This window comes from Mastigoproctus giganteus, chromosome 1 (genome assembly GCF_048544385.1).
Source record: "Mastigoproctus giganteus isolate SK-2022 chromosome 1, ASM4854438v1, whole genome shotgun sequence".
In the NCBI taxonomy this organism is placed as follows: Eukaryota; Metazoa; Arthropoda; class Arachnida; order Uropygi; family Thelyphonidae; genus Mastigoproctus; species Mastigoproctus giganteus.
In genome coordinates, this window is record NC_143575.1 from 160,915,886 (window position 1) to 160,942,648 (window position 26,763).

The window sequence follows — 26,763 nt, forward strand, 5'->3', positions numbered from 1 at the left end:
ACACCCACAACTGCAGGATTTGTGCCGGCAAAAACCCGTGTGCATGTCTGGAACATGTTCGTGACAGCCCAAAGGTGAATATCTTTTGCACCCTGAGCAAAGTAAAAGTTTACAGACCCTTCTTTTTCCATGAGACAACCATCAGTGGTATCGTCTATCTGGATATGCTGGAAAATTTTCTCATTCCACAGTTTGACGAAGGTCACTTTCAGCAAGACAGAGCACCTCCTCACTACCTGACGGAGGTAGGGGAATTCCTCAATAACTGTTTTTCAGGTCAGTGGATTGGTCGAGCTGGGCTGTTAGCATGGCCACCTCGTTCTCCAGATTTGACACCTCTAGACTTTTTTTCTATGGGGTTCCATTAAAGATAGTGTTTGTTGCATCCTTACCTACCAATCTTGCTGAGCTCAAAACCAAAATCACCGCCGCAGTTACCGAAGTTACACCGGATATGTTACTTCACGTTCGGAAGGAAATTGATTTCAGATGGGATGTCTGCCGTATCACCATTGGCAGTCACATCGAACCAAAATGACTGTTCTAGGTAAAACTTTGTTTTTTGCTACAATATGACAGTTTAATAAATTATATGTGTCCTGAATAAATTTATATATTCTTAAGAAGTTGTAAAGTCCTTTTTGAATCACTCTGTATAGGGGTTTTCAGGAAATCTTTTGATATTATTGCATGTAAAATACAGTGGTACCTCGACATACGAGTTTAATTCGTTCCGTAACCTTGCTCGTATGTCAAATTGCTCATATATCAAAGCAATTTTCCCCATTGAAATTAATTGAAATGCCATTAATCCGTTCCAGCTCCCAAAAAACCACCTCAGTTGTTTTTGTTAAGTGTTTTTGAATAAGAAAAATGTACTGTATTTACAAGAAGAAACATTTATTTATAAATAACAAATACATATTCTATAGAAACATAATAAAAGAAAAGGTGAAGTGCTTACGGAAGCGTATAATTTTCGTCATTGGTCTTCGCTTTTTTTGTCATGCTTTGCTCATTTTCACCTGCAGATCGTTTAAAAAAACTGTCCAAGGAGGTTTGTTTCTTCCTCCCTTTCAGGATATTGCGGAAATGTGTTAGGCAAGTTTCGCTGAACAACTCCGATGCACGACCAGTTGCAACTTTTTCGGGGTGATTTTTATCCACGAACTCTACAACTTTCTCCCACATTCTCAAGATCTCCTTTATATTTCTTGTAGAGATAACCTTCTCCATCTCTGGCTCCTCTTCAAAACTAATTTTTCATTGAACCACCATATGCTGCTGCGAATGTAGATCGTGTAACTCCTCGGTTGTCAACTCCTGAGTCTGTTCCTCGACAAGTTCGTTCACATCTCTCTCATCCACCTCCAGACCCATGGATTTTCCCAGAGAAACAATCTCCTCTACCACTGACACTTCGGGTTCCAATCCTTCAAAAGCCCTTTCAGCTACAGCCTCAGGCCACAGCTTCTTCCATGCAGATATTAAGGTCCTCGTTGTAACACCCAGCCAGGCCTGATCAATAATTCTTAGGCATATCACGATGTTAAAGTGGTCCTTCCAGAACTCTCGAAGGGTAAGGTTTGTGTTCTCCGTCACTTCAAAGCAGCGCCGAAAAATGTGCTTGGTGTACAACTTCTTAAAATTAGAAATCACCTGCTGATCCATGGGCTGCAGGATAGGAGTGGTGTTGGGTGGTAGGTAGAGAACCTTTATAAACTTGAACTCTTCGAGTAAATCATCTTCGAGATTTGTTGGGTGAGCAGGGGCATTGTCGAGGACGAGAAAGACTTGCATGGGTAGGTTGTTTTCCTGTAGATATTTTTTAACAGAAGGGCCAAACACCAGGTTTATCCACTCCACAAAGACTTTCCTGGTGACCCACGCCTTCGGATTTGCCCTCCACATAACTTGTAGTTTTTATTTTAAAATCTTATGTGACTTAAAGGCTCTGGGATTTTCCGAATGGTATACTAGCAGAGGCTTGATTTTGCAGTCGCCACTCGCATTGGCGCAAAGTGCTAGAGTTAATCTATCCTTCATGGGTTTGTGACCTGGCATCGTCTTCTCCTCTGCCGTTATGTAAGTCCTATTCGGCATCCTTTTCCAGAAAAGCCCTGTCTCGTCACAGTTGAAGACTTGCTGAGGGATGTATCCTTTGGCTTCTATCAGTTCGGAAAACGTTTTGATGTAAACCTCAGCTGCCTTCACATCCGAACTTGCTGCCTCACCATGCCTGACGACGGAGTGAATGCCGGTCCTTTTCCTAAAGTTGTCAAACCAGCCCCGACTGGCTTTAAACGAGTCTTCCGATTCCTCGTTTGTGGAAGTGTGTGGGTTCTGCTTCAGCAAATCACCGTAAATCGCTCGTGCCTTCTCACATATGATACTTTGTGTTAAGAATCCTCCTTGAAGCTGCTTCTCTGTCACCCACACCATCAGTAGTTTCTTCATTTTCTCATGGAGAGAGGTCCGGAGCTTAGAAATTATTGTAACGCCCTTGGCTGGCGTTATACATTTTATCAACTTCTTCTGTTTAAGCACAGTACATATCATTGATGTGCTACGCCCGTACATCCTCGCAGTCAATTACTCGCACACCTTGCTCATGTTTTTCTATGATTTCACGCTTTAATTCAATAGACATCATCTTCTTCGGACCCATGGTTATAAAAATAAATTTGATAATGTTTTGTAAATGTACAAAAAGCAAAAAACGCGAACCCAACTTATCAAAAATGCTACGAAAACGAGGGAAACAAGCACACAGACTGAGGTCTAGTCTGAGGTGGGAGAAACTGTTAGACGCTGCACACGACCCCAACATGCGCCCCGCATGTTGGGGTCATGTGCAGCGGTGTAGTGTGCGATTCCTCGTATCTCAAATCTTGCTCTCATCTCAAAGCAAAATATCGCTCGCTCGGCGGCTCGTATCTCAAAACACTCGTATATTAGGGCACTCGTATATCGAGGTACCACTGTACTGTTGTGCAAACTGGAACAGTGTAGCTTTACCGGCAAATTATTGCTATGGATAAAGTGGGAGAAGATAGTGGTTATCCATGGGCAGTGCTCTTTGTGGATTCATGTTTTTGTGTAGTGCTTCAGGGTTCAGTGTTGGGCCCACTGTTTCAATATTTATTAATGTTGTTGAAGAAAGTATATTAGGCTTAATGTCTAAGTTTGATACAAAGGTTGGCAGGGTGGTTAATGACAGTAATCAAGTTAAGCTACTGCAAAAAAGATCTAAAAAAATTAGGTTTATTGGCTGAGAAATGGTAACTGAAGTTTAACATTGACAAATGAAAGGTCCTGCATATGGGAAGCAGTAATCCCAGAGTAACTTAAAAACTGTATAGTATTACACTTAGGCTAGTGGAAAATGAAAAAGACCTGGTGGTAATTGTGCTGTCAGATATGAAATTCTCTGAGAATTGCAGACGTGCTGCCAGGACTGCTCATGGGATTTGCCAATGATATATAGAAACTTTGCTAGCAGGGATAAGGAGGTGATTATCCCTTTATACAAGGTCATGGTTAGACTACCTTGAGTACTGTATACAGATATGAAGTCCTCATTTTAGGAAGGATGTAAGTGCTGGAACAGGTACAGAGAAGAGCAACAAGGTTGGTTGAATGGAACAAAAGGGTACTCTTTCTAAGAAAGGAAAAGCTTCAGTTCTGCAAATTGGTACTCTTTCTAAGAAAGGAAAAGCTTCAGTTCTGCAAATTGCAGAATCTGGTGACGGGACACCTGCAAGGAAATTTAATTGATGTGTTTATGGCCTTGAATGGATTGAGTATGTTGATGGCATTATTCCTCTTGCTGAATACACGAGGGGGGCCATAAATTCAAATTTAGGAAGGTTAGTTGCAGGATATATGTGGAAGTTTTTCATCTGCCAGTGGGGGTTGACTTTTGGAACAAAATAATTGGAAATGTTTGAATAAATTCAAGGAAGAACTAGACATTCTTGGAACATAACAGATGGGCAGGGAGAGTTGGGTAATATAAGCAGGCTTTCTTGCATCATTTGCCACTAATAATACTAATACTTCAAGGAGGAGTTTACAGTGATAAACAACAGATGAATAATTTTGAATTTATGAGATGTAGTACATAGTATTTAATTTAAAGCTTTCTCTGAGCACTTTTTTGTCTAAAATACAAAGGAGTGGGGGTGGAGTATAATCAAAGCCCTCTTGAACTGTTATGAAGTCTACCATCTTCCTAGTTATATGGCAGATTGTAGATTTTGTGGCAGTCTGAATTTTTTGATTAATTTAATTGTTTTTCCATGTCCACCAAAGGCGAGCTAAAAGAGTGCTTGGAATGTATCGCCTAATGTACCTAACCTTCTACTGCCAACTATGTACATGTTATCCAAATTCAAAATTATCCATCTACTATATATCATGGTAGGCTTCTTTCAGCAGTTCTTTCCAATTAGATCTCTTTCTTTGTTACAGCCAGTGTAATGTTATCGCTCATGTTACTTTATCTAACATATGTAGTTTCTTCTTATTATAACAGAAATAGCGGTTCTGGCTGTTAAATATCATAAGAAATGCCATGGAGTCATGGTTCACGTTTGGTGGAGACATTGCAAACCAGTGAGGAACAGTTTTAATAGTGTTGAGACATGTTTCATTGGGAGATATTGCAACTCTTGATACCTATGACCAGTACCTAACAGGTAGTCCACTTAATGCTTTTTACACAAACTAAAATTCCCCATTTAACAGTGCATATTGGGAATGGCATATAACACCATGTAAGGAAATATATAAAATATTGACTGATAATGTCATATTTGCGTTTCACACTGTCTCAACACCATGTGATATTCACAAGAGACCTTTAATCTGTAAATATATTCTGGAATTGGTGGATAATATATTGTCTGGGTAAGCAGCAGCAGCATCATCATCATCATCATCATCATCAGCCATTTTCAATCCACTGCAGAATGAAGACCTCTCCAGCAACTTTCCAATGGGTAAGCATTATAAAGTTAATGATGAATCCTGGTATTTCAATAGCTTTGAATTCATAAAATTATATAAGGATGCTAGCTTATAACAATAATAGAGAAAGGGGGGAAATTACTCACTTCATTTGTCTAGTCCAGGGTTTCTCAACTGAGAGGTTCCGCGGAACCCTAGGGCACTGCAAGATGTTGCTAGGGGTTCCGTGAGAGATTGTGATTGAAAAAAAAAAAAAAAATTTTTTTTTGTACTTTGTGCAATGCTAGTTATTTATTATGCTCTTCTGTTTTATATTTTATTAGCGTTTGCATTTTACAAATATGTCTGATGCATTTTACAAATATTTCCTCTTTGATTTCACCCCTCATCTACAAAAATCACCACATTTTACAAATGTGGTGATTTTTGTAGATGAGGGGTGAAATCAAAGAGGAAAGTGTGTAGGTCTGGGCCTACAGACAGTTCTGATAAGGTTAGTGATGAAGAATTACAATCTCCTGAGTCTTTTGACTGCACTAGTGCAATAACGGACACAAAAAAAGTCTGCCTGTACAATGAAGCTACTTATCAATGGGTTTTACATCGGCTGGTAATCAAAGTTGTCCTATTCCGTTGTGTGTCTTCTGTGGCACACAACTTACAAATGCAGCAATGGCTCCAGCAAAATTGAAAAGACACTTAACTACAAATCACAGCCATTTGGCAAGTAAAGGTTCTGATTATTTTAAAAGGCTATTGGAATCTCAAAACAGAGTAAAGCTTCTGTTAAAAAAAAAGTCACATTGAATGAAAAGGCTCAGGAAGCAAGTTATTTAGTAGCGGAACTTATTGCCCAGAAAAGGAAAAGCGAGAACCTAATGATGCCAGCATGTAAAATTATAGTGGGTAAAATGCTAAGACAAGATACAGTACGAGAATGTGAAAAGGTTTTACTCTCAAACAGTACAATAAATCGACGTATTGGTGACATGTCACATGATGCTGAACAGGTTTTGTGTAATAAACCGAAAAACAACAGCTTCTCTATCCAGGTTGATGAGTCAACAGATTTCATCAATAAATGTCATGCTGTAGCATTTTTAAATGATGGTTAAATTCAAGAAAATGTTTTCTGTTGCAAAGAGCTACCTAAAACAAGCAAATTCCAAGATATATTTAATGTTTTGTCTTCATATCAGGAAACAAAAGGTCTGTCTCGAAGGATCTTGCTGGCATCTCTACTGATGGTGCTCCATCAGTGGTTGGCTCCATGAGAGGTTTCATCTCTTGTAAAAAAAAGAATCCTGACATTGTCACGACACACTGCTTTCTTCACAGAGAAGTGCTGGTGTAAAAAAACTCTTGGAGATGAAATTAAAAAAGTTCTGGAATGATGCTACAAAAATGATTAACTTTATTAAACAAAGACCAGTTCACTCGAGAATGTTTAAAAAACTGTGTGAAAACCTGGACAAAGAGCACATAAATCTCCTGCTACATACAGAAATCCGGTGGCTTGGCAGAGGAAGAGTTCTCAACAGGTTGTTTGAGCTGAAAGGTAAATTTTAGGAGTACTTTCAAGAAAATAGTAGGCCATATTTTGCTGAGTGCTTTGAAGGTGACAAATGGCTGCAGAAACTAGCCTACTTAGCAGACATTTTTCACCACATGAACCAGTTGAACAAGTCTCTGCAAGGCCCTGGAGAAAATGTTTTGATTTCAAGTGACAAGTTTTAAGTCTTAGATTTTAAAGGAAACTGAAGCTTTGGAAAAATCATTTTGCAAAAATAAATCTTGAAATGTTTCCACTGTTGCTTGGGCTTAAGAGTGAGGAAGGATATCAGCAAGTCTCAAGTCTTATTGAACACCATTTGGAAGAACTGCTGAACAAAACTGAACAGTATTTTCTCTCCCTTTCAACAGAAGTGTATGACTGGGTGAGCAACCCTTTCTCAACCTTCTGATCAGCCTGAAAACTTGTCTTTTTGTTGTTGTTATTGGGTTTTAGGAGCATAGGCGACTAAGGCCTGGTTGTTCTGTTTATATGGTCTGTAAATTGAGTTTTCTGAGGTTGATGTTCTGTTTGCTGGATGGAAAACCAGAGACGGAAAATGGAAAAACATGCTACCTACCTTTGCCCGAGACTGACTAACTCAGCCATGTTGTGAAAAAGAACCATAAAAATTATTCCCGTCATAGACCTCCCGTTTTTTCCCCCTTGTGTGTGGACAGCGATCCTACCAACTGTACTACCCATGAGGGTGAGAACTTGACTTTGAGATAAGGGGAAGAACTTTGAGCTGCAGTCTGATTGTACACTCAAGATGAGATTTACTGATCTGTCCCTAGACAAGTTCTGGATTTCTTTGGAAGAAAATTATCCTGCCATTCATAGGAAAGCAATATGATAGTATAAAAAAATAATAAGAATAAGAGAAGTTTACGTCATATTGTGGTAAACTTCTCTTATTCTTTTACAAGTAGGAAAGCAAAGAACATTTCGATTCAGTTTTAAACTTCTTATATATGTGAGTAAGCTTTTTCTTGTTCAACAAGCATCAAAAACAAAGATTGAAATTGTCTCATTTCAGTTGAAGATGAAATCAGTGTGTGCTTATCTGAAGTTCGACCCAGAATTGAATATTTGTGTAGCAGAAAACATGCTCAGGTTTCACATTAAAGAGCAAAATTTCATTCTTTGTTTAGTTTCGAAAATAACACTTTTTATGCATATATAGGCCTATAAAGGACATCAAGAAACCAACATATGTATAATAATTTTGTAACTGCTAGGCCTATATTTGAGCCTGATCGTCACTTAGTACAAAAATGTTTTTTCAAAGTCTCGTATAAAATTGTCTTAAGCTGTATTTTTATTCATGTTGCTTTGACTTGTGGTTTTAGGAGCTTTACTGTTCAACATTTTCAATAAATTTTCATGATGTAAATAACTAATTAAAATCAACTTACAACCTTTATTTAAATTAAATCTACCGAGCCTATCTTTAGAAATTAAATCCCATTTTGGCCTAAGCCAGTTATTTAACAAAAAATTATTATGTTTGCCTTATGAGTTTTTAAAATTTATGAAAAGGATAGAAAGATTAATTTCAAGAAAGGTCAGCTAAGCTTAACTGCCTGTTTTTTTTTTAAAGAAAAATTGGCTAAAAAGTCATTTTTAGTTTTAAATGGGGGGGGGGAAGCTACTCTTGCACATACCGTACCTCATTATCTTGTATAATAGAAATTTGTGATAATACTTTTAATCCTACTGGGATAAGGGAAAAAAATCAAGTAGGAAGTTAAGGAAAAACTGAAATTTCCTCTACTTACACTATTGACTTGCATTAGAGTTTATCTTTTGTGAAGAGGAGGAACCACACAAAAAGAGTATGCTAATAAGTTGGCTAAAATAAACAGATTCATAGAAAAGTATCATTCTCTACTCAAAAGAGCATTGATAGTTATTATTGGATTATTATATCTACAACTTACTGATCACGCTAATGTACCATTAGCTGTAAATATAATAATTTTTATGTAGGGGTTCCCTGAGACCTGCAAATTATTTCAAGGGTTCCTCCAGGGTAAAAAAGGTTGAGAAAGGCTGGTCTAGTCCTTTAAATTTATTCAAACTTTAAATTTCTACAATACTAAATGGAAGTTAATTCCAACAATCAGATTGCATTCTGGCTGAAGACAAATTTTCATACAGCTCTTTGCAAACCCCCCCCCATTTAAATTTGTCCACTTCTCTTTGTGGTTTGAGAAAGAATCAAGATAACATCAGCATTTAGTTTACTTAATCCTTATATGATTCAGTTAAGTCATTTTGCTGATTCCTAGTTTCCAAACACTGAAATTTACAGAAACCCAGCCTTGGTGAGAATATCCTATCTTCCTCCCAACTAATTTTATTGTTCTTACCTCTCTCCTTTGTAACTGATCTGTTCCTTTCCCAAAGTGAGGTGTCTAAACTTGCATGCAGTATTCCAGATGTTTTCTGCTGGCAAAGTTCCTGTATATTGTTGAGAAAATCCCATGAACTGTTCTAGCAGATTGTATGCATTGCTCGGAGAACTGACATCAATTGCCATTGTCAAACTTGTAGGTGTCTAGTTACCCACACCACCTTTTAACCACACTTGTGAATAGGAAATACATTTACACATTTCCAATCTGTAAGGACTACCAATGATACACTTAGTATTTTAGCTAAAGGTTTGATTATCTCATTTGCTATTGTTTAAATATAATTTAGAGATTCCATCACTCCATGGTGCACTATTGACTGTTAGCTGCAGCAGTTTCTCTTCAGCTTCCTTTCAGTTAACGTAAAATCATTTTTCCCAATCACTGTTAGAAGTCTGCTGTCTTCTCTTAATACTTCTTGTGTGACCATAGAGACAATATTTATTTAGTTTATCAACAACTGATTATCATTAGTTAGGCCATTCATATTAAGTGGACTAATGTGATTCATCCCTTTCCTTCTATTATTAACAGAAGCAAAGAATTCATTGCTTTTTTTTTTTTTTTCATGCTCTTTGCCAGTGACTACTTACTTTCTTAGCATGCCCAGTCCACTGAGTAACTTGATTTATGATCATGCCATACATGGAATTATCATATTTTTTTGTTTTTTTGCCCTTTTACTATTAAACTCATCAGTTCATTTCACATTTGTTTTGGTCTAAACCTTGAGCAGTTTTTTCTTAGTTGATATAAAAAGCTTATTAGCATCTATAGTTACCTCTAAGGTATTCTTTGAGGAATTCCTATGATTACCTCATTGAACACCTCCCATTTTGAATTTACATTTTCACTTGTCTATAAACTTTTTTTCATGTTTTTTTTTTTTTTTTTTTTTTTTCATGTATCATGCATAAAGGTCTGGAAGACTTATTTTTAGAAGGATGTGTATCTTTTGAAATGGATGCAGAGAAGAGCAGTGAGATTAGTGTTGAGAATTAGGTATATCAGACTTAGTGTCGAAGTTTGCAGATGATACAAAGGCAGGGTTGGCAGGGTTGTTAATGACAGTAATGGCAGTGTGCTACTGCAACGATCTAGATAATTTGGGCAGATGGGCTAAGAAGTGGCAACTGAAGTTTAATCTTGACAAATGCAAAGTACTGCATATGGGTAGAAGTAACCCCAGAGAAACGTACCAACTGTGTGGTACTACACTTAAGGTGGTAGAAAATGAAAAAGACCTGGGAGTAATTGTGCAGGCAGATATGAAGTTTTCTGAGCAATGCAGACAGGCTGCCAGGGCAGGTCATGGGGTTTTGTCAATGATATATAGGAATTTTGCTAGCAGGGAAAAGGAGGTGATTATCCCTCTGTATAAGGCAATGGTCAGGCCACGCCTTGAGTGCTGCGTACAGGTCTGGAGGCCTCATTTTAGGAAGGATGTAGATTTACTTGAGCATGTACAGAGAAGGGCAACAAGATTGGTGAGGGGAATGAAGGGATCCTCTTATCAAGAGAGGCTTAAGTTCTGCAAATTGCAATGGCTGGAGACTAGGCACCCGCACGGTGATCTGATTGAGGTGTATAAGGCCTTGAATGGGTTCAGCACGCTGAATTCTGATGGGATCCTTCCACTTGTTCAGATTACAAACCTAAGGGGGCATAAATTCAAATTAAGAAAGGACAGATGTAGAATAGATGTGCAGAAATTTTCCTTTAGCCAGCGGGTGGTTAATTGCTGGAACAAACTTCCATCTGTCGTTGTGGAAGTTGATAGGCTGAGGGAATGGTGTGTTGGTTTTTTTTTTTTTTTTTTTTTGGCTGATGCTGCATAAGCTCATACATTTGCTTTCTTGCATCACATGCCACTACTACTAATGAAAGGGTGCTCTTACCAGGAAAGGCTTCGGTTCAGTTAACTACAGCATCGTGTAGACTAGACATCCACACTGAAATCTGATTTAGGTGGTTTTGAATGAAGTGACTAAGCTCAATACTGCTGAGGGAAACCTTTTTCTTGCTCAGACTGCTGCACACAAGAGCACATGAATTCAGAAAGGATTGTTGTTACAAGATAGACGTGTGAAAATTTGCCTTCAGCCAGTGGAGGTTTTTTTTTTTATTTTTTGAAGGGGTCCATAGATCTCAGTAGTTTGGCATAATATACTGCTACTAATACTATTTTGAACTCAAAGTGAATGTAATTGAAAGCTATTGTGACTACAATCTGTTTTTACAATAAATTTTTTCTTTTTCTCTCATTATGTATAGTCCGGCCAATTTTGTGAAGATATGATACCTACTGTTGGATTTAATATGCGTAAAGTTACAAAGGGGAATGTCACCATTAAAGTAAGTGCTTGACTCCTATTTAGTATTTAAATAAATAAATCATTTTTTAAATAAATAACATGCACATACATCTGTGAATGTGTGCATCTTTAGCACATATGTACATGCATGCATGGTAGGTAAAGGTAGTAATTTTGAGAGACAAAAATAGTGTATATAAATAAATTGTATAATGGATGTTCTGTGGATCTACTGCACACAAATTGGAAGGCAATTTATGGACACTGGTTTAGAAATGACAGCACTTCAAGTTTTGATTTTTTTCTCCGTGTTTTCAGAGATGATCATAAAATTTATAATAAAAAAAACTTCATTAGATCAAAAAAAAAAAAAAAAAAAAGTTTCATTAGTATAAAATACAAATATGCTCTAAGGCAAGTGCTTTAAGGTGAGTGCTACTTACATTTCTCAAGTTGTGGTGCATACTGTATGCTTAAACAAAATACAAAATAAAAATGTACATTTGATATTTTGTTTTTAGGAGGTGTAGTTTTTAAAACACCTAAACATCAAATCTCCAAAGAAGAAGGTTATGACTGGATTTAGTACTGTGGAGGAGACTGCCATTTTGTACACCGGTTTTGTTCAAAAAATGCTGCAGCTGAAGAATCCTGGACCAATTTCCAAATTGAAGATATCACTGCTGATATGTTTTCCAATGTGCACAGAAATATTGGTGAATGTGGAACGTTTGAACAATAAGTACTGCTGGCAACTGAGATTGGTGATCTATTGCCCAACGTTTTCCAAAACCTCTTCCCATGTGGGGATTTTTGTAGTAAGTAATGGTGTGTATTGCAAAGAATGGCACCTCGAGGTAGTGATGAAACTGCCTACCTTTGTACAAAGCCACAAATGATCTGATCCCAATTTCGTAATGTGTACATATAAAGCCCGTTTCACTAGAGCAGGAATTGCTAAGTTGCATAATCTCTGTGTGGACTTTGGAAACCCTCAGACTATTAGGCAAGCATCTTTCAGCATGATTTGTGTGAATCTTTGGATGTGTATTTTAGAAAACAAGCTACTGGGTCCACACATTTTGCCAAATTGTTTAAACATTAATTGTTAATATCTGTTTAGCCTAACTCCTCATTCTCTTTAACCTAACTCCGTTTAGCCTAACTCCTCATGTGAGACGATGTTAAAGCATGGCTGAATGTATACAATCACCAATGATGGATTGGCCAAGGTGGTTCAATTACCTGGCCAACATTTTTTTTTTTTTTTTTTTTTTTTTTTATGTGAACCCCAAACACGAGAGGTATTAGAACCTATAGTACTTAGTACCGTGCTTGGGTTGGAGATTGAGAAGACAAAAGAAGATATTTGTTGACATTGGACTTGAACTTCTGTAGATTGTAATTTTCAGGAAATACGTATGAAGGAAGGTTGTTCCAGAAAACAGCAGTTGAATGAATAAATGAGGAAGCTGAAAAGTTGGTTCTGTGGGTTTGAAGTTGGACAGTAAATGGATGGTGGCTGGTGGCGGCACGTGTTCGGACTGTTTTGAAAGAGAGAGCGGGAATTATAGAAGCCAATTCAGAAGAACAGTGCCCATGGAAGTATCTGTAGAAGAGGCATGCAGCAGAAACAGTGCGTCTATGAGACAGCGAGTGGAGAGACTCTGTTAGAGATGAATCATTAATTAACCTAACTGCCCTCTTCTGAATGGAATCAAGAAGCCTGAGAGAGGTTTTGGGGGCACCACCCCAGATGTGGGAACAATATTCCATGGCAGGGCGGATTTGCGATTTATACAGAGTGAGCAGCTGTTTGGAAGAAAAGTAACGCCGAGAGCGAAAGAGAAAACCAAGTTTTTTAGATGCAGAGGAAGCAATATTTGTAATGTGCTTGTGCCAAGAGAGATTAGAAGTCAGGGTAATCCCCAAAAGAGATATATCCTTTTGCCTAGAAATTGGAGTGTCAATAAAGATAAGCATAGGAGCAGAAGAATCATTTTTGCGAGATATAAGACAATACTGAGTTTTAGAAGGGTTGAAATCAACTAAGTTGTCTTTGCCCCACTGGAGAATTACCTGAAGATCGGCATTTAAGGAATTGGTAGCAGATTTTCGAGAAGTTGAAGCTGATTGAGCAGGACAAGGTTTCTCAAAATGGAAAGTTGAATGCAATGTGCTATCATCGGCAAAACTATGGATAGGATTTCCAGTCAATGGAAGAAGGTCATTGATATACAAGAGGAAAAGAGTAGGGGAAAGAACTGAACCTTGGGGGACACCGGCATTAGTGGAGAAGTTAGAAGACAGAGAGCCATCAACCATCACCCTCAGTGAGCGATCAGAGAGAAAACTGGATAACCAATTACTAAAAACAGTTGGCAAACCATAAGATGGAAGCTTGTTTAGAAGACCTTTATGCCAAACACGATCAAAAGCCTTTGAGATATCAAGAGCAACTACTTGTGTTTCACCGAACCTTTCCATTGAATTAGTCCATAAATGTGTAACATAAGCCAGAATATCACCAGTGGATCGACACTGACGGAATCCATACTGGTGATCGTTGATCAGATGGAAGGTTTCTAGGTAGTTTAAGAGTTGGCGGTTAATTGATTTCTCCATTACTTTAGAAAGAGTAGAAGTAATTGCAATGGGCCGATAATTGGATGGGAGGGATTTGTCACCCTTTTTAGGAACTGGCTGGATATGAGCAAATTTCCAAGCAGAAGGAAAAACACCTTTAGAATAAGAAAGTGAAAAAAGGCGGCAAAGAATAGGAGTAAGTTCAGGAGCACAGGTTTTGAGAACAAGTGGAGAAATACCATCAGGACCTGGAACTTTCTTAGCATCGAGATTCATCAAAATCCTTCTGATATCCTTTTGACGGAAGACCACAGGAGGCATTGAATGGAGTGTGTTGGGAATGGTGGGAGGTGTTTTACCAAGATCATTAATACATTAGCTGGAAGAAAAATGGGATGCTAGCAGGTCAGCTTTATCCTTGGCTGAAGTGACAACAGAACCATCTGGTTTGGACAGAGGTGGGAGCAGAGATGGGCAAAAGTTGCGGCCAATAGCTTTGGCAAGAGACCAGAATTCTCGGCTACCATTAGGGCAAGAAGCAAGTTTTCTACTCTTAGCCTGTTCAAACTCTAGTTTGGACTGATTAATAACTGCTTTACAATTGTTGCGAGCTTTGTGTAGGCAGAAAATGAAACTGAAGAATTAGAAACAAGCCAATTACGATATGCAACATTCTTCTCTTGGACAGCCTTAGCACATTTATTGGAAAACCAAGGTTTAGATAAAGGACGAGATTTTAAAGTGGAGTGTGGAATAAAGGATTCCATTCCTGCAAGAATAATTTCACTGACATGATCTGAGCAAACGTTGACATCAGAACTTTGGAAACAGTAATCCGACCAAGGAAAAGAAGAAAAGAAGTCTCGCAGGTCATCCCATTTTGCATTCTTGTAATGCCAAACAACACGAGGTTGGGAATAGCCATGAGATAAAGGTTCCATTGGAGAAGAGACAATCACCAAGTTGTGATCTGAAGTGCCTAAAGGAGCTCTCACTTCGACTGTGTACTTAGAAGGGTTGTTTGTGAGAAAAAGATCGAGCGTATTGGCTGTATGATTAGGATTGTCCGGTATTCTTGTAGGTAAATGAACAATCTGTGCTAGGTCATTAGTAATTGCAAAAGCCTCAGCATCTCGACCTGCTGGGTCGGTGTGACTAGAAAACGGAAGCCAGCTGGGGTTGTGAACATTAAAATCACCAAGGAAAATTACCTCACTGTTAGGAGAGTTGGACTGGAGAAAGTCAAGTTGCAACGAGAGGAAGTCAAAGAGCTCCAAGTGATTAGTCGAGTTGGGAGAACGGTAGAGACAACAGATGAATTTGACACAATGAGGTAGAGAGATTTTAAGCCAGAGAAGATCAAAGAGAGGAGATTCCAAATTGCCAAGTCTCTGACAGGGAATATCAGAACGGACATATGCACAAGTACCACCTTTGAGGCAAAAGGAATCATACAGCGAATAATTTGGGCATCTGAGATGAGCAGTAGTTGAATCAACCGATAACTGAGATTCTGTCAGAAAAAGTACATGAGGTTTGGCAGACTGCAAGTGGAAATGGACATCGTTGAGATTAGAATTGAGACCACGTATATTTGTGAAATGAATTAGGAAGTCCTTGGGAGGTTTAGATCTTTTCGCAGATAAGCTTGCTCTATTAGTTTGACAATTCATGGTGTATTTAATAGTAAGAAAAAGTGGGTGGGACATGCTGTATGAAATAATGAAATTTTTGGATATGGCGTACATGTGGTAAGAATATACCCAGATTCTTGACATAACGTGGCCTCGACAATGCTCCCCGCATACACACTACTCGGACTCCCTCCAGTCACTATCTGGCAGAGTAGAGGTAGCAAGATTATACACTGGCTGATCCGGAAGCCTCCTAGAGAGTTACCAATAGGTACGGTCCGGTGTACTAACTAGCGGCCGGCCTGCGAAAACCGTTTTAGAGCTGTACCCTCGAAATGTAAGGAATATTGGATCTCGCCATGACGTTCATCATAACCTCAAAAGTCATCAATCATACTGCATGATGGAAGAGATAGGGAAGGGTTGACCGGAACTTAGCTCTAGAGACTAAACAAGGGTTCTACCACTTCAAGCCTCCAATAAGCAAAGTGGTGGTATTTTACCGGTTGATGAGAGTCATCTTCCACCTAGTACTGCCTGGTAACATAGAGGGGCAGCGTTCCTCCATGTGGTGTGGGCGCCACACCTCGACCCCTGCTTACGTTGGTTCACACCTGGGTGGTCACCCACCATGTACTTGTGCATTTGGGTTATACCCAGGATTACTAACAGTCCCACCATCGTGAAGGTGCAAGCAGAGGATTTGGCTGTCACAGACCATCCAGACTTCGCCGAAATTGGGTCCACTTGACTTGAGTGTCACCCGAATATCAGTTCCATCAGCGTTTTAGACTCCCAGGCAGCAAGTACAGCTTGTCTGGCATATCTGAGAGAATGTCTGTGACAACCTCAAGATCAGTTTTATATATGGAGATGGAAAAAAAATTTTGGGAAGCTTATGCCAAAAAAATTTGATTTCTTAAGCTTAAATGAAATAAATAATAAGTTACATTCAAACTGCTGCCACTGAAATCTGTAACAGTCCCCATAAACTGTTACGAGTTTCTGTATCTATCATGGAGTGTTACCTAAAATGCTTTCTATGCTTTGCATGATTGCCAAGCATGAGTTGACACTCAAGGCAGAAATTTCCAACATTTGCTGTAAACCTTTAGAAAGTATGACAGTTACTTTCTCAATTCTGTTATTAATGATGATTAAAGCTTTTATCAAATACTCTCATGTTGATTATGCAGTAGAACTTTCTCAGTCGTGTCGTTAATGATGATTAAAGCTTTTGTCAAATACTCTATTTGTAATGTTGAACTATGTAGTAGAATACTACCAATGTTAAACACACACACCAACCGTTTATGACTGATTGAATAATGAAATAAAATAAAATGATAAAAAAGACTGTAAAATAATATTTACAAAAAACCTGGTACTTAAGGATGTGTTGCTTAAGTCTCACTATTACTGAGGAAGGAGGTCGACACCTCCAAAAGCTCTAATAGTGTTTTTATCGTCTTTTTTATCGCTTTTATATTTATATTTTAATGTATTTTAACTTATTTACTTATTTTATTTTTGTTATATTTCAGTTTTTTGTAAATAATTAAAAGTTTTTTGTAAATATTATTTTACAATCTTTTTTATCATTTTATTTTATTTTATTTTATTTCATCATTCAATCAGTCATAAACGGTTGGTGTGTGTGTTTAAAATTGGTAGTATGAATAATCCCAACCTCAGAGGCCTTATTGCAGATATGTAGTAGAATTTTCATTACCTGTGTTTTAAAAGTACCAAAAAAAAAATAATAATAGCATGCTTTTTATAAATATTTGTTCATTTATATACACAGTTATCTTCATGTTAAACTTGTTTCCAGAATTTTCAAAATATCTATATATACAGGCAACCCCTGTATAACACAGTACTTCTACAACACGGTTTTGCTCTAACATGATTGTTAAAGTTGGCGAGAATTTTTCTCAGCATATTCTGTCTTGTTAACAGGAAAGACTGTTTCTACAAGGATGGGATACACTTAAATAGAAATGGTGCAAAAATATTTGTTGATGCTATTACAGCACTGTCAGGTGGGTTGGTAAACTGCTAGCCTGGGGGATATACAGACTAATAGATTAACAGTAGCCGCAGGCAGAGGTGAAAGTGATTCTTGTACTACTTATATTGGAATGAGCAGTAGCATTGGAAGCAAGATGCTCAGGATTTTAAGGAGTACTGTGTATCATCTTGAAACATGTAATTACATGAGCTGTGTTAGGGTTATTAAGAGTAAGAACAAGTGCATGTATACTTGCATGTACACCAATGCTAGGAGCTTATCTAATAAATTTGATTAATTTCAAGCGTCGGTCGAAATATCAAATGCAGACATAGTTGAGACACTGTGTCAGTTGTGCATCCCTCATATCATCCCAGATATAAAGAATGCACAATTTGAATATGGGGAGTAAAATGTATACAGAATGGACAGACAGGATAGGAGGGGGGATTTATGCTCCTAATAAGCACAAAATCTAAGACAGTGCATCCACTTGACATAGGTGGTCAGTGCAATATTGACTCAGTTTGGTGTGACATAAGCACTGGGAAAGCAAAAATGAGAGTAATAGTGGGTTATAATCCTATTGACAAGGATGAACATGTTAAACAGTTAAATATCGAAATAGTGGCCCAGTAAATCAGAATGTATTATAATAGAGGGAGTTTAGTTTTCCAGATATTAGCATTAGTAGAGGCATATGATGCAAGAACGCAAGCTTATATAGCATCAGCCAAAAAAAAAAAAAAAAACCCTTCTCATTTCACCCATCCATTCACTCCAAATGCTTGTCTAGTTCTGCCTTGAACTTATGTAAGTTTTCGACCTCCACTACAACAGATGGTAGTTTGTTCCATCTATCAACCACCCGCTTGCTAAAGGCAAATTTCTGCACATCGATTCTACAATTGTCTTTCCTCAATTTGAATTTATGTCCCTGCAGGTGAATAATCTGAGCAAAAGGAAGAATCCCATCAGCATTGAGCTTGCTCAAACCATTCAAGGCCTTATACACATCAGTTAAATCACCTTGCAGGTGCCTAGTCTCCAGACACTGCAGTTTGCAGAACTTATGTCTTTCTTGGTAAGAGTAACACTTTGTTCTACTCATCAATCTTGTTGCCCTTCTCTGTACTCGTTCCAGCGGCTCTACATCCTTCCTAAAATGAGACATCCAGACCTGTATGCAGTACTCAAAGTGTGGCCTGACCATTGCCTTATACAAGGGGACAATCACCGCCTTATCCCTGCTAGCAAAATTTCTGTATATCATTGACAAGACACCGTGAGCTACTCTTGCAGCCTGTCTGCACTGCTCAAAAAACTTTATATCTGACTCCACAATTACCCCCACGTCCTTTTCATTCTCTACTACCCTGAGTGTAGTACCACACAGTTGGTATGTTACTCTAGGGTTGCTGCTACCTATATGCAGTACTTTACATTTGTCAATGTTAAACTTCAGTTGCCACCTATCAGCCCATCTGCTCAAATTTTCTAGATACAGTTGCAGTAGTATACTATCATTACTGTTATTAACAACCTGCCAACTATCGTATCATCTGTAAACTTAAAAATTAACCCTGATATAACTTCATCGATATCATTGATAAATTCAGAAAGCAGCACTTGGCCCGACACACAACCCTGGGGGACTCCACGAAGAGCAGTGTCCATTGATTACCACTCTGCCTTCTCCCACCCAACCATCCTTTTATCCATTGCAGCAACTTGCCCTTATTGCCATACTGCTCCATATGCAACAATATCAAAAGCTTTCCTAAAATCCAAGTTTATGATATCAAAATAAATTTTTTCATCCAGTTCTTTTGTGACCACATCGTAGTATCTATTCAAATTTGTTAAACAAGACTTATCTTTAACAAATCCATGCTGTGTCTGAACTATAATTGCAGTCTTGTCTAGATGATCCTGTATTGCTTCTTTAACCAATGACTCCATTATTTCCCCCAGAACAGAAGTTAAACTAACAGGTCTGTAATTACTTTTCATCTTTTGATCCCCTTTGTGAATTGGGGTCACATTTGCCACGCCTCCAGTCCATGGGGACTTCCCCTGAGTCCAAGGATACTCTCATAATTATGGCTAAGGGTTTGCATATAACTTGATAGATCCCATCCACCTCAGGTTCATTTTTTATGTTCATTTCAACAATTTCTTCTCCACTTTGCTCTCAGTTATTACAAAATCATTTACCTCACTGTTAGTCTGTAGGGAAGTGGAGGACTTCAGTCTTCCACTTCCCTACAGACATTTCTCATGTGTAAATGTAGATAGAGGCAATATACTCATTCAGTTTGTCAGCTACCTCAGCAAGGTTCATCAACAATCGAACCGTCGATATCAAGTGCACTGATCTGATTCATCCCTTTCCTTCTAGAGTTTATATAAGTAAAGAAGTCTTTGCTGTTTTTCTTTGCAGCATTTGCCAAAGATTTCTCATAATCTGCCTTCGCTTGCCTAACCTAACTTGATTACAGACTAGCTTATACCTACCATAGCATTCTGTGTCACATGATAATTTATATGCATCCCATGCATTTTTCTTCTCTGCCACAAGTCTCATTAGTTCATCCCACCATTTAGGCCTAAACCTTGAATGGTATTTCTTAGTTGGGACAAAAAGCCTAGTAGCTTCCAAGATTACTTCCTTGAATGCTTCCCATTTAGAATTTGTTGTTGGTAACATCATCAGTTGATCCCATTGTATAGAATTTAAAAACTGACTGAGATCACTGTAGTCACCCTTACAATAGCAAAAACCCTTCCCTTTACCCCTAATGGTAGTTACATCTTTAAGTAAATCCCACATCAGCACACTATGGTCACTGACATCTAGTGGTTCCTTTATCTGCAGATTCTTAATGGTTCCTTTATCTGCAGATTCTTTATTAAGAATTAATAATTCTTAATTAAGAATTATTAATTCTTAATAAAGTTGCAATTAATTCTTAATTGATTGCAACTAGTGGGATGGTCAATCATACACTAGCAAGACTTTTGTGGATTTGTTTGATGGCTGTTTTCTACAGCAGCATGTTAGAAAGGCAACAAGAGGAAGCAGTGCTCTCGATTTGATTATCAGCGATCCTTCATGCATTAAGAACCTGTAGGTAAAAGATTCTCTGGGTGGCAGTGAACACAGTGTACTGACATAGAATTTACTTAAAAACATAACTCTCTCAAGGGTAAAGAGAAGGACTTTTGTAGGGGTGATGGTCTCAAAATGTCTTTAAATCTATGCAGTGGGCCAACTGATGATGTTACCATTAGCAATTCTGAATGGGAACCATTTGAGGAATTAATCATAGAAGCTACTTCTCTTTTCATACCAACTAAGAAACACTCTTCAAGGTATAGGCCTAAATGGATATCAGATGAACCAATGAGACTGATGGCACATGAGAAAAATGCATTGGATAGATATAAATTATCAGGTGACACAGAAGACTTTGGTAGATATAAACTGGTCTGTAATCAAGTCACAAAGGTGGTTAGGCAAGCAAAGGCAGATTATGAGAAACTTTGAAAAAAGGATGCAAAGAAGAGCAGTGAGGTCTTCTTTACTCTAAAACACTAGAAGGATGGGGATGAATTAAATTGGGCCACTTGATATCGATAGTTCTATCGTTGATGATCCGACTCAGATTGCTGACAAAATGAATGAGCATTTTGCATCTAAATTCACACACGAGTAATTCTTTAGGGAAGGGGATGCCAGAAGTTTATCAAATTCTAACGGAGCTAAATGATTTTGTATAACTGAGAGGAATGTGAAAGAGAAATTGAAGTTAAACTTAAAAAAGGCACCTGGGGTGGGTGGGATCTATCCAATTATATTAAGGGAACAGCAAAGGAAGTAAGTAAATTCTTGCCAAAATTATGAGAGCATCTTTTGATTCAGGGGGAAGTCCGCCCCGGAATGGAGATGTGCCAATGTATTCACAATGGAGGATCAAAGGATGACACTACTAATTACAGATGGGGGTGAGAAATGGCAATTGAAGTTTAAGATTGATAAATGTAAAGTACTGCATTTGGGTAACAGTAACCAAAGAGTTAGAGAATTATACAAGGAGCAGGGGAATGATGCCAGCAGTGGGGAAGATGGATTGCAAAGTAGCAACACATACGACATACCCAATATTCTTCCTGATGAGGTAGAACATGCATTGAAGAAAATGAAGAATCAGAAAGCCCCGGGGGTAGATGAAGTTACTGTAGAGTTGTTAAAATTGGGAGGAAGAGACATAACACAAAAACTGGCAAGGCTCTTCACAAAGTGCATTAGAAAAGGTGTGATGCCTAAGCAGTGGAATAATGCAATCATAGTTTTGCTGCATAAGAAAGGAGATAAATCAGAAATTGGAACTTATAGACCAATTAGCTTGTTATCCCACATCTACAAGTTGTTCACAAGGGTCATTACTAACAGATTAGAAAGAATACTTGATGAGAATCAACCGAAAGAGCAAGCTGGCTTTAGGACAGGATTCTCAACTATGGATCACCTTCATGTAATATCACAGCTAATAGAGAAAGCAAATGAATATAAAACACCATTATGCCTGGCATTTGTGGATTATGAAAAGGCATTTGACTCCATACAGCATAAGGCAATGTTTCGGGCACTGGAAAGACAAGGCATTGATACCCCATATATTATGATTTTGAAGAAATTATACGAGAGTGCTACCTCCTTTATTAGACTAGACAAAGACAGTAGGAAATTTAAAATTGAGAAAGGAGTTCGACAAGGAGACACAATATCTCCGAAGCTGTTTACTGCTGCCCTTGAGGAAGCTTTCAGAAGATTAGACTGGTCGCAGAAAGGAGTCAATGTTAACGGAGAGTACCTAAACCATCTACGATTTGCAGATGACATTGTGGTCATAAGCCATGATCCCAAAGAATTAGAGGAAAATCTTAATCAGTTATGCACAGCTAGTAAGGATTTTGGACTAAAGATGAATATGGCTAAAACAAAAGTAATGATGAACAAGTATGCCACAGAAAGGGAAATAATGATTGAAGGAGCAGTAATTGAAAAGGTGGAGTCATATACTTATCTGGGACAAGTTATTAGCTGTAATAATGATAAATGGCTGGAAGTCAAGAGAAGAATAAATTTTGGATGGATAGCATTCAGGAAATATAGTCACATACTGAAGAGCAATATCCCCGTTTGTCTGAAACGTAAAATAATGAACCAATGTATACTCCCCACCATGACTTATGGAAGTGAAACTTGGGCACTCACCAAAAGAATGGAAGAGAAGCTGAGAACTACACAGCGAAGAATGGAACGAATCATATTGGGAATCAGACTGTTAGATAAGAAGAGAAACACATGGATTAGGCAACAAACTCAAGTAAAGGACATTCTTATCAAAACTAAAGAACTAAAATGGTCTTGGGCAGGACACATAGCTCGAAGACATGATGACAGATGGACTAAGAAAATAACAGAATGGTATCCAAGAGGAGCTAGAAGAAAACCTGGAATACAAAGGCGGAGATGGATAGATGAAATTCATGAGTTTGTGGGTAGTAAATGGATGTCCAGTGCTCAAAACAGAAGTAACTGGAAAGTTGCTGGAGAGGCCTTCATCCTGCAGTGGATTGAAAATGGCTGATGATGATGATGAACCAAAGAGTAACATACCAACTGTGTGGTACTATACTTAAAGGTAGTGGAAAATGGAAAAGACCTGGAGGTAATTGTGCAGTCTGATATGAATTTCTCTGAGCAGGCAGATATGCTGCCAGGGGACAGCTCATGAGGTGTTATTGAAGGATATACAGAAATTTTGCTAGCAGGGATAAGGAGGTGATTGTCCCATTGAATAAGGCAACTGTCAGGCCATATATTGAGTACTGCATACAGATCTAGAGCTTTCATTTTAGGTAGGATGCAGAGCTGCTGGAATGGGTACAGAGAAGGGTAGCAAGATTGATGAGGGGAATAAAGGGGTGCTCTTACCAAAAAAGCTTCAGTTCTGCAAATTGCAGCATATGTAGACTAGGCACCTGCGAGATGATCTGATTGAGGTGTTTAAGACTTTGAATGGGTTTAGCAAACTCATTGCTAATGGGATTTTTCCTCTTACTCAGACTACGCACATAAGGGAGCATAAATTCAAATTAAGGAAAGACAGTTGCAGAATTGATGTGTGGAAGTTTGCCTTTAGTATGCGGGTGGTTGATTGCTGAAACAAATTTCCATGTGTTGCGGAAGTTGACAGCTTAAATAAATTCCAAGAAGAACTAGACAAATTGTTGGAGGGAATGGATTTTTTTTTTTTTTTGGCTGATGCTGTATAAGCTTGCTTTCTGCATCATTTATCACTACTACTGTAATGCTAACACACTCTTACTTTCAGTTTTATTTTTTTGGCGCCTCCGTAGCTAGGTGGGCAGGAGCGGCAGTGCGTAGCACACGCTTCTTGATTAGACCGGGGTTCGAGCCCGTAACCACCAAATACGGAGGATGCGGAAAGGTCAGGGAATGACCACCGCATATCCCCGGAGCAATATGGCCTTAGTTGCTAATGCTCATAAAAACCAAATAACAAACAAACATCAGTTTTATTTTCCTATTGCTTATATCACTCCAAGCTGACTTAACATTGCACTGATCACCCTTGTTACCTAGATGCACTGCCTGTGCTTCTTAACTAAGAGCATAATCCCTCCTGTATACTTTAAACTCCTCGTATTCAAATTCTGCATCACTTATGTCTGTGTGACACCATGCTCTGCTATCCCTACAATGGCTGCAATTTTGATAAATTGCAGATCAAATGATATAGATCAAATAAATTTGATGCAGATCAAATTTAATCAAATTTATTTACAGTGCTCCTTGCATTAGTGCATGCAAGTAAATATGCACTTATTCTTAATCTTAGTTAACTTAATACAACTAGTGTAGTTACTTGTTCCACAACGACCCTCAGAAAGGCTTGAAATCCCAATATCTTGTTTCCCAGGCTGCTGCTTGTTCTAATAGCAGTGCAAGAATCACTCTCACCTGTGCCTGCAGCCCTAGTTAATCTATTAGTCTCTGTATCCCCTCAAGCTAGCAGTTTTAACACACTTATCACTGCCTCCATAGAATCAGTAAATATCCTTGCACCCTTTCTGTTCAAGTGTATCCCATCCCTATAAAAAGTCTTTCCTATGAACAAGCACAGGCCACAGTGAGAAAAATTCTTCCCCTGCGAACCTTGGAAATTCTCTTTGCGGCCGAATTGATTGATAAGGCTCTCAACGTGTACTCCCTCCTATTACGTCAAGAAACTAAATATTTTGAGTCTTATCAGCAACCACCTACGCCGCAGATAGTTACTTTATTCTGATTATACAGAACCCTCCTAAGATCTCGACTAGAATATGGAGCTCATATATAACTCAGCCAAACTGAGTTCCCTGAGATGGCTTGATCCAGTGCATCATAGTGCTTTGGGTACAGTATTAGAAGCATATCGCACATCACCTCTCCAGAGCCTATATGCAGAGGCTCACGAGCCACTGCTGCAAAGATAAAATCAATACCTGACCATCCGACATGGGAAATCCTATACAAACCAAGTTTGAAAACTTATATGGAACACATCCAAATACCAACAAACAAGCAGGCATTTATTTAAAAGACCTACTACAGCAACATGGACAACAAGATTAGTGAATGGAACGAAGGGTTTTTCTTATGAAGAAAGGCTTGAGTTTTGCAGATTCCAGTGTCTGGAGACTAGGCACCTGCGAGGTGATCTGATTGAGGTGTATAAAGCCTTGAATAGTTTGAGCATGCTCAATGCTGATGGGATTCTTCCTCTTGCTCAGAATAATCACCTGAGAGGGCATAAATTGAAATTGAGGAAAAACAGTTGTAGGATAGATGTGCGGAAGTTTGCCTTTAGCCAGTGGGTAGTTGATTGGTGGAATAGACTTCAATCTTTTGTTATGGAAGTTGATAGCCTAAATAAATTTAAGGCTGAGCTGGACAGGTATTTGAAACGAACGGAGGGGTAAAATGGGAGTGGTTTTTTTTTTTTTTGTTTTTTTTTTTTTTGGCTGATGCTGCATAAGCTTGTTTTCTTGCATCATATGCCTCTGCTAATGCTAACATAATCTCAGTCAGATAGTAACCTCTCTTAAAGTAATGTATCTGCCGTGGGATACCATACAAACAACATGCAATCTCCATATGTATAATTGGAAAAAGGATTCTTTACCTAAACAAAATTTACAGCAGTTACATGTAGCCTACAAAGACCAACATTGCAATTCCACCCTGATGTGCACAGATGGCTCGAAAACTAAGGTTGGAATAGCCGCCAAGTTTCCGAATACCATCATCTTTCAAGTAATCCCAATAGAGTGCAGCATTTATACTGCAGAATTGGGCTATACAACTAGCCATAAACCATATATGGCTTACTAAGATACCCAGCAGTATAATCTTCACAAATTCATTTAATGCCCTGCAAGCATTAAAGGATAACACCATAAATACCTATCCTACTATATGTAAAATACAAAACATTCTAACAAAATTTAGCAAAACATAAGTTTCTGTTGGATTCCTGGACATGTAGGAATGGATGGCAATGAACAGGCAGCAAAACAAGTGGAAAGCCCAATCAACAATACCATAAAAATACCATACCTAGACTATAAAATTACAATTCGAAATAACAGTGAAAGATAGTGACAACAAAAATGGCAGGAGCAAGCTGGTAACAAATTATTACAGATAAAACCATGGAAAACCAGTACAAGACTCACAAGAAGTTATACTGAGCAGATTAAAAATAGGACACACCAATGTTACCCACTCCTATCTGCTCCGAGCTGAATCTCCACCTCAGTGCTTCGACTGTCAAACAGTCTAACGTATTCTACTTGACTGCCCTAACTTTACATGAGAATGTCCAATTACCTTTAATTCCTTAAAAGGAACGGACACATTTTCATTACGAACAATATTGTAGATAGATCTAATATATCTGAAGTTTTCCAGTTTCTGAAACACATAAATTACTATAATTTGAAATAAAAACCATAAGAAAAGACATCAGTGAGTAAATCATAAGTTTGGCTCACTATAGCCATAGAAGCTGATGTGCCAGTAAAATATCCAAACCAACCAACCCTTCTATCCTACAGAAACCAAGTTTGGAAAACTTTTACAGAGCATGTTCATGCAGATTTGCAAACTTTCAAATTCATTAGTATCTCCCTACTT

At 38.2% G+C, this 26,763-nt stretch overlaps 1 protein-coding gene across 1 annotated transcript in view; it reads left to right on the forward strand.

Moving 5' to 3' along the window:
• Window positions 1-26,763, forward strand: part of Arl8 (ADP-ribosylation factor-like protein 8) — a 100,150-nt gene that overhangs the window by 14,248 nt on the left and 59,139 nt on the right. Inside the window, exon 2 of the mRNA XM_090382880.1 lies at window positions 11,218-11,298. Coding sequence (XP_090239006.1) covers window positions 11,218-11,298 — 81 coding nt within the window. The remainder of the gene's footprint in view (window positions 1-11,217; window positions 11,299-26,763) is intronic.